Source organism: Neomonachus schauinslandi, chromosome 9, assembly GCF_002201575.2.
Source record: "Neomonachus schauinslandi chromosome 9, ASM220157v2, whole genome shotgun sequence".
Taxonomy (NCBI): domain Eukaryota; kingdom Metazoa; phylum Chordata; class Mammalia; order Carnivora; family Phocidae; genus Neomonachus; species Neomonachus schauinslandi.
In genome coordinates, this window is record NC_058411.1 from 9,766,613 (window position 1) to 9,778,975 (window position 12,363).

Genomic DNA, 12,363 nt, shown 5'->3' on the forward strand with positions numbered 1-12,363 from the left:
CCTTGTCCTGCAGTCACATAGCCTGGTTCCAATCTCCCCTCCGCCACTCGCCAGCTCCAGGACCTAGGACTCACCAGCTTGACTTCTATGAGCCTCGGTTTTCTCGTCTGTAAAATGGGGATAACAAAAGTACCTGTGTCTGACATGCTCAATAATTGTCAGCTCTCACGATACATGTCACCAAGTGTGCTCTGGAAGCAGCAAGGAATGAGATGTCCCCCAGCACAGCCAGTTTGTGGGGGCGGGGGTGGGGGCACGAAGTCTCCTCAGTGACTCCATCCTGGCCCAGGATGTGGAGAGACACACTGAGTTGGCCACACTTCCCTCCCAGGACAGAGCAGCCTGTACAAAAGCCAGCAGCCTCAGAGGCACGGCCGCGAGGGACCAGTGGAGCTGGTATGGTCTGTGGTCTCGGGCAGGGATCAGCAAATTTGTTTTGGAAAAACCAGATAGTATGTAGGCCTAATTTTAGGCTTTGTGGGCCACGCACTTTCTGTCACCACGATTCGATTCTGCCACCGCCGCAGGAAAGTAGCCGTGGAGGGTGAACCAACAGCGTGATTGTGTTCTGATAAACTATTAAACATGGACAGGGAAATCTGAATTTCAGGGAATTTTCCTGCATTACAAACCCCTTCCTCACGCCACCCCGACCTCTCCTTCTGCTGTCACATCCCCTTCTCTGACTCTGACCCACCTGCCCCTCTTTTATAAGGACCCTCATAATTACACTGGCCCCTTGCCTGGAAAATCCAGGATAATGTCCCTTCTCGAGATCATGACCTTCATCATATCGGCAACATTGCTTTCACAGTGACACACTCACAGGTCCTGGGGGTTAGGACGTGGGCATCTCTGGAGACGTTATTCTATCTACTGCAGAGGTATTAACAAGAGAGCAGCTGACGCAATGCCCCATGAGGTTTAAGCTGGTCACACCTCACCATCTCCACGTATCTACACCCACAGGCCCATGAGGGCCGAGGACAGGTGAGCAGGGTGAAGCAAGAGGGGAGCTGGAGACAAAGAGTTGACACAGAAGCCTCAGACCCAACAGCAAGGTCCAAGGGATGGCCATGGGTCCTATGAGGGTCGGGAGGGGTGAAAGAGAAGGTCGCCGGAGGTAAGATGGACAGGAAGCAAGCGGCTGGGGGCTTGGAAGGCCATCCACAGCCATGTCGAGTGATGCAGAACGGACCAGGCCAACCCCTGTTGCCCATCTCCCGTGGTGTAGGATGTGGTACACGAGCCTGCGGATGTCAGGGATGAGGCCGGGAGAAGGTGGGCCTGTCCAGGGAGGCAACTACCTGATTGCAGGAGGAGGAGAGGTTTGGACACAGCTGTGGGCCAGGAGAATTGGACTTCCTCATGGCTCCAAGGTCAGGGATGCTGGAGCATAAACAGCCCCCACAGAAGAGGACTTCAGGAGAAGCCAGGTCTCTGGGGACGCTGGGTATCAGCCGCCTGACTGGTACCCGGGCAGGGGAGGGGCTGCCGGGGCAGGTGATGGGGAGTTGAGCCCCAGGGCTGAAGTGGGGCAGAGGGAGAGGCAGGTACGAAAGCTGCCATCAAGCGCCGTGTCCCAGGGTCCCGCCTGCTGGCTGTGGACCTGCCCTGGGAGTCTTTGGTCCTTCCTGTCACTGGGGGATGGGGAGACTACATCTAGGGAGGTGATGCAGTTGCCAGAAAGAGAACTGAAGAGAAAATCAGGAGGTATGGATCCCAGCGCAGCTGCGGGAGGCCCTGGGGGCAGCCCGGCGCCTTCCTGGCGCTTACCCCCAATGTCAACCCTCGTCTGTGGCTCCTGCTTTCTGCTTATCTCCTGAACCCAGCCCTCCTCTCTATCCCTCTGCCTTATCTGAAAGGGGCTCTGTGGTCCCCAGGCTCAGCCCCCACCAGGGTGCAAGTTTCTGGACAGTGGGGAGCACACCTTCCACCTTTGCAAACTCTGAGCCAGGAGGCGGTCAATACAGGACGTTTAGTGAGTGAATGAGCAGATGATAGATCCATTAATAGATGGGGAGAATTAAGGAAGATGACCCCATATGATGACTACAGATAGAGGAAGGAAGGGAGGGATGGGCCTGGGAGAAGGAGGTGGACTGGCCACACTGTCAGCATCCAGGTGATTCTCTGTGCCTCAGTTTCCTTATCTGTACTAAGGGGATATTAATGCTACCCACTGCACGGGATTCAAACAGAGCCCAGCAGATAGGAAGCACTTGAGAAGCATCGGCCACAATGCACGTGGTGACAGGCCCCACGCTGGAGTCAGTTTGGGGGTTTGTATCACCAAAGGAGAGCTGCAAAAGACTTGTTAAGATCGAGCAAACAGAAATGCTGAAAGTCAACAGGAAAGAAGACAACAAGGTGAATCGAACCATTTCAACCCAAGGTCGGAGTTGGGCAAGTTCAAAGATCCCTAATGCCCTCCTTATCTGAGCCACCCACTCAGGGCTCGTATTTCTGAAAAACAAGTCCCAAAGTCCTTCGGGGTCTCCCTCGGCCCCGTGCAGGGGTAAGTCCTGCACAGCCGCTGCTCACTGGGGTTCCTGGGAGGACCCTTGCCACGCCAGCTCCCTTCCTCTCCCAGGGAGGGTTTTGCTGGCACCGTGTCTAGAGGCAAGAGAAGATGAGGATGGAGCTGGAACAGGGGCTCATTGCTCGAATACAAGTGCATGCTTTCTGAAGGCTGGCAAAGCATCGCTAAAAGGAGAAAAGAGAACTTCGAGAGGCTCCCATTGGCCAAAATGCAGTCACTGGACCATCCTAAAGGAAATACCACCGTATTTAAATAGGACAAGCTGAGTCTCTAAAAGCTGAAAGGCCATAATGAACATAATGGCCTATAAATTAAGTGTAGAAAAGGTTAGTGATAATACAAATAATGGTTTTATTAATTTTAACACGTAGGGGATAAAGCTATAGGTTGCGTGCCTGATTCCTTCTATTAACTCCATTGTCACTTACAACGCATAGATCTGCCTTCTTTTCCTCTGAGTAAGGATGAAAAGTGAAAACAAGAAACCATAAGCCAAACATTTCCAGAAAAAGTAAGACCTGAACCACACACAGGAAGCAGGCCCAGAGGTCACGTACAGGAAGGAAGAGGGTCCGGTTGGCTGTTGCAGGATGGATGGTTTGCAAGATGCCAACAGGAGGCAAATTCACGGTGCAAACTTAATTCACATCCTGGGAGGGCAGCCCGGGAGCATCCGACTAACCCTCCTAACGTGAACAGGCTATGACAAGGCAGACACGGAGCAGGCCTGGGGTAGAACACCCCACAAGCATCCACTCGTTGGAGCCTCACAACAGCTATAATGAGAAAGACTCTTATTATCCCCATTTCACAGATGAGGAAACCAAGGCTCTGAGATCAGCCACCAAGTTGACGGGGCTACAAACCACCCCACACCCAACTTGGTCCTCTGTTCCTAACCCTGTGCCTCCAGGAAGCAAAATGAGAGCAGAGCCCAGCAGAGGGGAGTGAGGCTTTTTGGGATCAGCAGAAGCTTGAACGCAAAGAGGTGTGCCCGGACAAAGAGCACCATCCCCCCCATCTTTCTCCCGCTCAGACCCCGGGAAAGCATCTGAACGGGCTCCCGGGCCCAAGACACATCCCCAAATATCCCATGGTAATCGGCATCGACTTAGGGCCCACCTGGGCCGAGGCTGCCTCGAGTCTTACATGAAATCATCTCATGCGCTCTTCCCAATCCTGGTACAAGCGATATATCTTGTCCTGCATATTACGGATGAGGGAACTGAGGCACTGGGAGGGTCAGTGGTGAAGCTCTCACAAAGGACAGGGGTGGAGTTCAGGCTTGAACCAGATGTTTGGCTCCTGAGCCCATGCCTTAACCACGGCCCTACAATGAAGAAGGGAGCCAGTGCCTATGGGGGGGGGGACCCCAGAGTGAGCACGGGGGGACCCGAGTGGGAGTGTGCCCTGAGAGCCTGGTGCACCTGTGTGTTGCATGGGGCAGTGCAAACAGGCTGGTCCCCACGCTCTGTGGCTGTGGGGCCTCTGAAGTGTATCTTCGCCCTCCTGACCAGCCTGATCTGCTTGGCCCAGGGCCCCAGGAGGGGTAGGGTGTCCCCAGAAGCTTCTTATCTAAACCAGCCCACAGCATCTTCCTAGGACGCATTCGCTCCCAGGGAATCAGCCCAGAGGCTACTATCGACAATTCCAGAAGTAACTGAGTGGACAAGACGTTCTCCACCATGGCTCCTGGTTCTAGGAACACTGTCACCGAGAATGGTCCCTGGGTGCCCTCCCCCGCCAACCAGGATTCTGTCCTTGCTCGGTTTCCCAGATCATCCCACCCCTTCTTCCTAAGATATGTGTCCAGAGGAGCTCTCCACAACAGGAAATCCCAGGGGAGTAGGGGCCACGGAGCATGAGGATCGGGAGATAAGGAAGGGCTGAGCATGGAACATTGGCTCAGATGGGATAGGGCCCTGGAGCCCCTCACGTGCTCCCCTCCAAATGTCCCAGTCCCTGCTGGGATGTCTTGCATCCCTTTTGTACCCAGCCAAAGTCTGTGACACACACCTCTCCCATACCCACAGACCCTTCCCAGCTTCCGTGGGGCTCCAACTGGGCATTTCTCAGGTGGCTCAGTCTTTCCCTCTATGGCGGGCCCTGGAAAGCTGCCAAAATGCCAGTGCCAAGCCCTAGGCCAAGAGGGTGACACCTGCTATCTCCACGAACGCCCTGAGCCCAGCGCGACCCTCCCTTTTACAGAAGCTCAGAGGGACTGGGTGACTCGTCGGGGTCACACAGGCTGGACACAGCTAGAACAGCAGATGACAAGCAGGACTGCCTGGGCCAGGGAGGGCCGGCTGCACCCGCCTGGCTACCCACAGCTTTGTGCAAGGCGACTTCCTGTCCCAGTTCCCCGCCCCTCCCGGACCTGCTGCCTCTGACACCCAGAGCCTCCCTCCTCCCAGGCTGGCAGAGACCGTGCACTGCCCAGGTGCATACAGAGTCCCAGAGCAGAGGAGAAGGAGAAGGGAAAGGCAGGCTGCCGCAGGAGGTGTGGAAGCCACCGCAGCTTAAGGATTGGAGGTAGAGGGGGCGTAGGGCAGTGCCTTCCCACCAGCCCCGAGGCCACCGGCTGAGGGAGCCAAGCTTGGCAACAGCATGGAAGGTGGGGCACTTGGCATTGCCCATCCACTGCAGGGAGGTGGGAGGGGCAGCTGGGTTTGGAGGGAGGCCATTGTACAGATGGAGAAACTGAGGCATGGGGCGAGGAAGAGATGCCCAGGAGGTATGGAGGTCAGGCCTCACCTCAGTCAACACTCACCTCTCTGAGCTGTGAGGGGATGGAGAGCCCCGGTGGGGAGAAGCCCATCCAGGCAGCTGAGGGGAAAGGGCCTGAAGCCAGATGGTGGAACTGGGGGATCGGGATGGGAGTGGGGAATCCTCCCCTCTCTGAGCTCGTTCCTGCTCCTGGCTGGAGGGTGGTATGAACTCCCCTTCCAGGGTCACTGAGAGCACTGAAGGAGAGAAGCCTGGGGGGCATTCTGGAAGCTTCCCCCCCCCACCGCAGTGACACCAGGGAGACCCATTGGTACAGGTGGGGCCTCATCATAAAGGGCTCGCTGTGCACACCCAGCACCGCACTCTGGACTGACCCAGAACTGCCGCACTGAATCCACACAGCAGCCCAATGAGGTGGGTACTGTTGTGATCCTCATTTTACAGGTGGGGAAACTGAGGCACGGGGAGGTGAAACAGCTTGTCTGAGATCTCACAGTCACTGAATAGGGGAGCTGGGTTCTCAGGTCTGAACCTATGTGTAGCAGAGGAATCTGCGGGCCGTTCACCTGGCACAGTCCCACATTTGGGACCAGGGGAATGAGAGAAGGGACAAAAATGCACTCTGCCCCTCCATCAAATAGCCATAGAGAGCCTGCCGTGTGCCAGGCGGCCGTCAGAGCGCACAGAGAGGGACGTGGTCTGCGTTTGGTTTTTAAAGAGATCACAGTCGGGGGAGGCCCAAGCAACCTCAACCCTGTACCACCACCTCCCCCACCGCCAGTGCCCCGGGGATCTGCAGTAGCTCCAGAACAGGGCCACATTCCCAGGACAATTCAAGCATATGTGGATCATATTCCTCTGCTGGGAGCCACACCCAGTGGAAACAGTAGCAGGCTGAGGCTGGCCAAGAATTCAGCCTCATCCTGCCCAGAAAGCCCGGAGAGCCAGGCTGAGCAGACCCAGATAAAGAGCCCACTGTGTGCCAGGCACTTTACAGAAGTTATTGTGCACAACCGTGCTAGGGGGCGGGACTTCCAAACCCCTCTGATGCAGACAAAACCACCCCCTGGTTCAGAGAGGTGAAGCAGCTTGCCTGAGGGAGCGCAACCCGGCTTTATAGATTTACCATCTGACCCCTGGTCTGTGCCCCGGGCCACCCGTGCCAGCCCAAAGTGGCTGTGTCAGCATCGGGCATGGCCCATATTCCTCCTCGGGAAAATCGACAGAGTTCGTATCTGGGGCTAGCTTGGTGACTATGAATGAGCAGCCTCTCCACCCTGGACCTCTGCTTCCTCCTCTGCCAAAGGCGCTTTTCGCTTCCCCGCCTCCTCCCAAGGCAGCAGCGCATCTCTGGCGGGAGACATCTCGAGGGGCCTGGGTAAATGGTAGCTCTTGCTGGGCCAGCCAGTGAGAATTCCCCAGTGGGAGGGCAGGCCCCCAAAGGAATGCTGTCCCCAAGAGTGCCTGAGTCATGCCACCTCTCCGTGGATGCAGGACGCCACGGTTTATGAGCTGGGTACAATGACTGCCTTTGGTAGACGGGACAGAGGGCCGTGGGCTGCCTGGGCAGGGCACACACGGGTGGCGCGGGTAGACAGCTCAGCGGTGGCCTCTGGACTTAGTCCCTGTTTGCTCCTCCGATAACTGGGGTGACCTTAGTTAATATTCACCAGCAACCTCCCCCGTCATCCCTGTGGGTCCACGGCTTAAATAAGCACTAGAGACAAGGCCCTGTCTCCTCAGCCTTGGTCACCGGCCCCGGCCTGGGACAGTAACTGTAAGTATGCCGTCCGCTGGGGAGATTCTCCGGAGGTCCCCATGCTGCCGAGCAGGCCCCGGGGATGCAGGGAGGATGGAACAGGCTGGGGCTGGAGCCCCTGTCGTCATGGCAACAGCAGCCCCGGAGGTCCCTCTCTGCTCCCAAGCCTGCCCCGGGGATACACTGGCCCTTGGGGAGCCATGGGGAAGGGGAGACCCCAGGAAGGAGCACACCTCTGTGGGCACAGCTCCTGTGTCCCTCCTGTTTGTTGTCCCTGCCGGCCTCACCACCTTCCCCGGGCTTCCCCTTCTGCGGGTGAGAAAGGTAAGGCCCAGAGAGGGACCGTGGGGAGCCCAGGCTCCCATAGAGACCTTGTGGGGAAGCCAGGCGGGACCAGAGCGCAGAGTTCCAGCCACTCATGGGCTCTCCATCCTCTGCAGAAACGCCCAGAACAGAACCATGCTGGACCCCCTGTGCACGGTGGGTCTCTGTGCGCCCTCATGCACAGAGATGGAAGATGGGAAACCGTGGAGGGGGCCCCGGCTCGGGCTTTCAGCTGTGCTCCTGAGCCCTCGCTCTAGCCAGCGGGCTGCTGAGCTCCTTGCATGCGGTCGGCCATTTGAGCCTTAGGACAACCTTCTGAGGTGGTTACTGAGATGATTCCCATTTTACAGATAAGGAAATCAGGAATAGGGAAGCTCATAACTTGCCCCAAATTACACACTATCCAGGATTCCAACTGGGCCCACCTAGCTCCAGAACTCACCCTCCCAAACCTCTTCTTCCCACCAACATAATTTTCTTGGGTCTTAGGACCCAGCTGGGGAATGGGAGAAACCCAGGTGGCCTTGAGGCCTCTTTGATGCGGGGTGACCCTGGGCCACTGCTCAACCTCTCTGTCCTCTTGGACAAACTATAGACAACCTTTGCCCTCTTTCCTCTCACCCCACCCTGGCCCCCCAGCCTTGATCTCTGGAGCATGGGAAGGATATAATTTTTCTGTCATCAGTTCTTGGAGATGGGGGCTACAAAGATGACCAAGGCCAAGGCCACCAGACTCCTATGCAGCGCTCCGAAAGATCCGTAACTATATCGATAACAGCTAAGCCTCCCTGACAGCTGACTTTGTGTCAAGCATTTCTTGGCACTTTGTACATATTTAATTGGCACAACAGTTCTGTGAGGAAGTGCACCCTTGTCATCTCCAGGAAACGGAGTTTCAGAGAGGTTAATTAACCTGTCCAAGGTCACACAGCTGCTATGGAATTGAACTCAGGCATCGTGGCCTCAGAGCCACTGGCCAGAGCCACACGCAATGCCCTCTTCATTTAGCCCGACCACATCCAAGCATTTTCTGTTGCAAGGTCTCTGGCTTTAGCTTTGTAAACAGAGAAGGATTGAATGTCAAGTCCTAGAATCAAAATGCCCAGCATTAAATCCCAGATTCATAAGCAACCAGGTCTGTGGTTTTCAGTAAGTTGCTCAACCTCTGGAGGCCTCAATTTCTCCACCTATAAAATGGGGCTAATAATCATTCCCGCTCCACAGGGTAAGCGTTGAGGGGACATTAGATGAGACAGTGCGCATAAAACACCTGCTGCTTACTGGGTGTGACCACCGGGATGGTGATGCTGGTGCTGGTGTTCGTTCGGCACGGGCTTTGGCAGCTAGGAGGCAATACATAAATACTCGGAGAATTGAATTTAAAATTCTCCAAACTCAGAGGTAGTTCCCGGCCTAGCAGGGGCCACGTCTCTGGTCCTGGGCAATGTGGCAATTGGCCAGGAAGAAATCTGCCGGTTTTTACACGTGCACCCTACCTGCGCGCAGGTATGGGGAGAGCTTCCACACCTGGCAGGTGCCCGCCCGCCCACCCACCGCCTTGTTCGTCCCTCACATCTGCCTGGTGAGGGATTCTTTTCCCCACAGACAGGAAGCCATGGCTCAAAAGAGTGAGGTCACCTCCCCGGGGCTACTTGCCCAAACTTGGCAGGGCTGGGTCACACGTGGGCTTATTCAGTGTCAGGGTTTAGCAGGTCGTTGATGCCCCAGTGGCTTTCCTGGACCTCCCTGGGTCACCCCTGATCATTCCTTTTGTGCTCATGGGTGGAAATAGAATCCAACCAGGTAAAGAGAGGGCTCACTTCCTGTGCCCCCACCTGCACACTGCTCCCACCAGCCCTGGACGCCGGGAATGTCACCGTGACGTCTTCATTCTTTTGGTTTAAAGCTTGGTCTGTCTATACACCTCTGGGTGCTTCACTATCTACCTTACCCACTCCCGTTGCCTTCCCCAGCATTAGGTTTGGGGGGATGCAGGGTGCGGCCTTTGATAGAAGGGCATGGAGAACGCAGAAGTCTGGGGTCCCTGAAGTTGGAAAGATTACTTGAGAGACAAAAGGAAGCCGACAGGAGGCCCAAGCCCAGTGTGAGGGTCCCTCGGGGCTACGTATCACGTAGCGTGCGGTCCATCAGGTTTGGATTACTTAGAGGCACGAAGGCCAGAGAAAGGGTGGCGAAGAGAGACCAGTGCTGTGCTTCATTTTGTTGTTTGATTCAAAAGAAACTTTTATAAAAAGTCTGCGACGATAGCCTTCCTCATTTCCAGCTTCTTCCCCCCAGGTTTTCAAATTCCAAATTCAAGGATTCCTTTGTCTTTGTGTTTTACTAAAATGATGAGTTTAGTTGCATGAGAAATAGCTAGCCGTGCAGCTGCAGGTACACTCTCCTCTGCTTGGACCTCAGTTTCCCCATCTGTTAGGGGAGCAGGTTGTACTCAGGTGGTGCAGACTGGTGGCCCTGAGGCGGGGGCACATCTGGGAGCCACGGAACACATGTCCCTCCCCTGCCTGCCCTCCGAAGGCTTCTGATTTGCAACCCCTAGCAGCTCCTAGAACCTGTCAGTGTGAGGTCTGATGCATGGACTCATTTCACAAAATTCTCCCAACACCCTCACTCTCTATATGAGGTAGAATGAGAACCAGGGAGACCAAGTGGCCTGTCCTGGGTCAGATGGCTGGCAGTGACAGAGCTCACATTAGAACTCAGGGCTGTCTAAAAAAGAGATGTTTTTTTAACTCCTACACCCCACCCCACACACAAGTACACAACCCCCAACTTACTGGAGAAATCAGTATCTCTACAGCCCGCATCTCTGCCAGGCCCAGAGCCAGGGCAGAGGTGGTGATGAGGATGGGCAGGTAACCTGACCGCAGGGACCGCAGCCCATTCGTGTGGCTGAGGCCACAGATGCATGTGGGGCTGCCCTTCGGCTCAAGCAGAGCGGCTGGGGGCTGAGGTTCACCATGACTGGTGAGTGGGAACAGCCCTACAGCTCCATGCATTCTGGCTGTGTGTCACTGGGCAGAATCTTACCCTCTCTGGGCAGCAGCTTCATGTCCATTAAATAAAAGGAGCTAGTGGAAATGTTCCCATTCCACATCCAGTCGTAGCTGAGCCTGATCTGGCCCGATTCCTGGGTAGTCGTGCACCCATACATTATGCTTCCTGTGCCTCAGTTGCCCCTTATGGGAGACAGGGGCTAACACCTACGCCCAGGGCCACTGCAGGGGGTAGGGCAGCCGTCAAGAGCAGGGACTCCCACCCAGACGGCCCAGGTCTGTGATTCTGCTCCTGCTACTTTCCTGCTCTGTGGCCTTGGGCAGGTGGCTTCAACCCCTCTGGCCTTCGGTCTCCTCCTCTGTGAATGGGCAATGGCCCTGTGCCCTAGGTCACTGGTCATCAAAGAGGACAATGAGCTGAGACAGCCAAGTGCCTAGAATGGGGCTCGGCACGCAGTGAGCCCTATAAAGTCTTTGCTACTGTCCTGTCCTTGCGTGATGAGGACGTAGGAGAGTGCTTGGCCCAGCACCGGCACAACTCTGGATGCTCCACCTGGGGTCAGTCAGTGGCCGGGGGACTCACTGTGTGGCCTGACTCGGGCGTGGTGCCCCTCCTCTCTCTCTTGCAGGACAATGCCATCCTCCATCACCTGGGGCCTCCTCCTGCTGGCAGGTCTGTGCTGCCTGGCCCCCCGCTCCCTGGCTCAGGGTCTCCAGGGAGACGCTGTCCAGGACACAGATGCATCCCAGCACGATCACGAGCACCACCAGGAGCCAGCCTGCCACAAGATCGCCCTGAACCTGGCTGACTTCGCCTTCAGCATGTACCGCCAGGTGGCTCACGAGTCCAACACCACCAACATCTTCTTCTCCCCCGTGGGCATCACTACAGCCTTTGCGATGCTCTCTCTGGGGGCCAAGGGTGACACTCATGGCCAGATCATGGAGGGCCTCGGTTTCAACCTCACTGAGAGAGCAGAGGGTGAGGTCCACCAAGCCTTCCAGGAACTCCTCCGCACCCTCAACCACCCAGACAACCAGCTGCAGCTGACCACTGGCAATGGTCTCTTCATTACTGAGGACATGAAGCTACTGAATAAGTTTTTGGAGGATGTCAAGAACCTGTACCACTCAGAAGCCTTCTCTATCAACTTCGGGGACACTGAAGCGGCCAAGAAACAGATCAATGATTATGTAGAGAAGGGAACCCAAGGGAAAATTGTGAATTTGGTCCAAGATCTTGACAAAGACACAGTTTTTGCTCTGGTGAATTACATTTTCTTTAAAGGTAAGGTTGCAACACCAGCCTGAGCTGTTTCCCACAAACACATCCAAAAATATTCTCAAACACACAGTTGTTAAACTTTCCATAGCAGTGCAGAATAAGTGGGCAGTGAGTCTCCACATGTGTTATTTGGTTTCCCACACACTACCATTGTCATACTTTCCGCGATCAACTAAGGTCAGGCAATGATGGGTGGGACAGTCATCTTCTCTGCAGGACTTTTCAGAGCCTTTAATGTCCTAGTGTGCCTTGTCGATCCCTACCAGGGAGGGAGGTAAAATAGACAGTTTTAGCAGAGTGTATGAAGGGACTGGGGTTTCTTGGAACACAATTTCTGATAACTCCAGTGCAGTGGGAGCAGGGACACCTTTGGAGTCAGAAGCACCAGGGTTGGAATCCTTCCCTTACCGATTATTAGCTGTTTGACTGTGGGCAGGTCATCGTTCCACTTTGAGGTTTCCCCTCTGTAACGGGAACATAGTAATACCCTTGTTGTCAGGTTTCTGTGAGGACTGAACAAGTTACAAAGAACACGGAACCACAGGCTCATGTGACAGGTGCTCAACTGAACTTGAATCTCAACCTGGCCTCCTCCCTGAGGGATGGCAATGTGGGGGGCCTGTGGGCCACAGAGGGCACTCTAAGGTAGTGGAATAGCCCAGGGAGATGGCCTGGTGGGGGAGGTAAGAGTGAGGCCAGGGTGGCCTCC

General features: G+C 55.4%; 1 protein-coding gene across 1 annotated transcript in view; it reads left to right on the forward strand.

Annotated features, from left to right (window-relative positions):
- Nucleotides 1-4,965: 4,965 nt before the first annotated feature.
- Nucleotides 4,966-12,363, forward strand: part of LOC123325704 (alpha-1-antitrypsin-like) — a gene marked incomplete at its 3' end in the record, with an annotated part of 19,932 nt that continues 12,534 nt past the window's right edge. Inside the window, exons 1-3 of the mRNA XM_044918165.1 lie at nucleotides 4,966-5,074; nucleotides 5,492-5,683; nucleotides 10,999-11,657. Of these exons, the coding sequence (XP_044774100.1) occupies nucleotides 5,679-5,683; nucleotides 10,999-11,657 (664 nt within the window). The remainder of the gene's footprint in view (nucleotides 5,075-5,491; nucleotides 5,684-10,998; nucleotides 11,658-12,363) is intronic.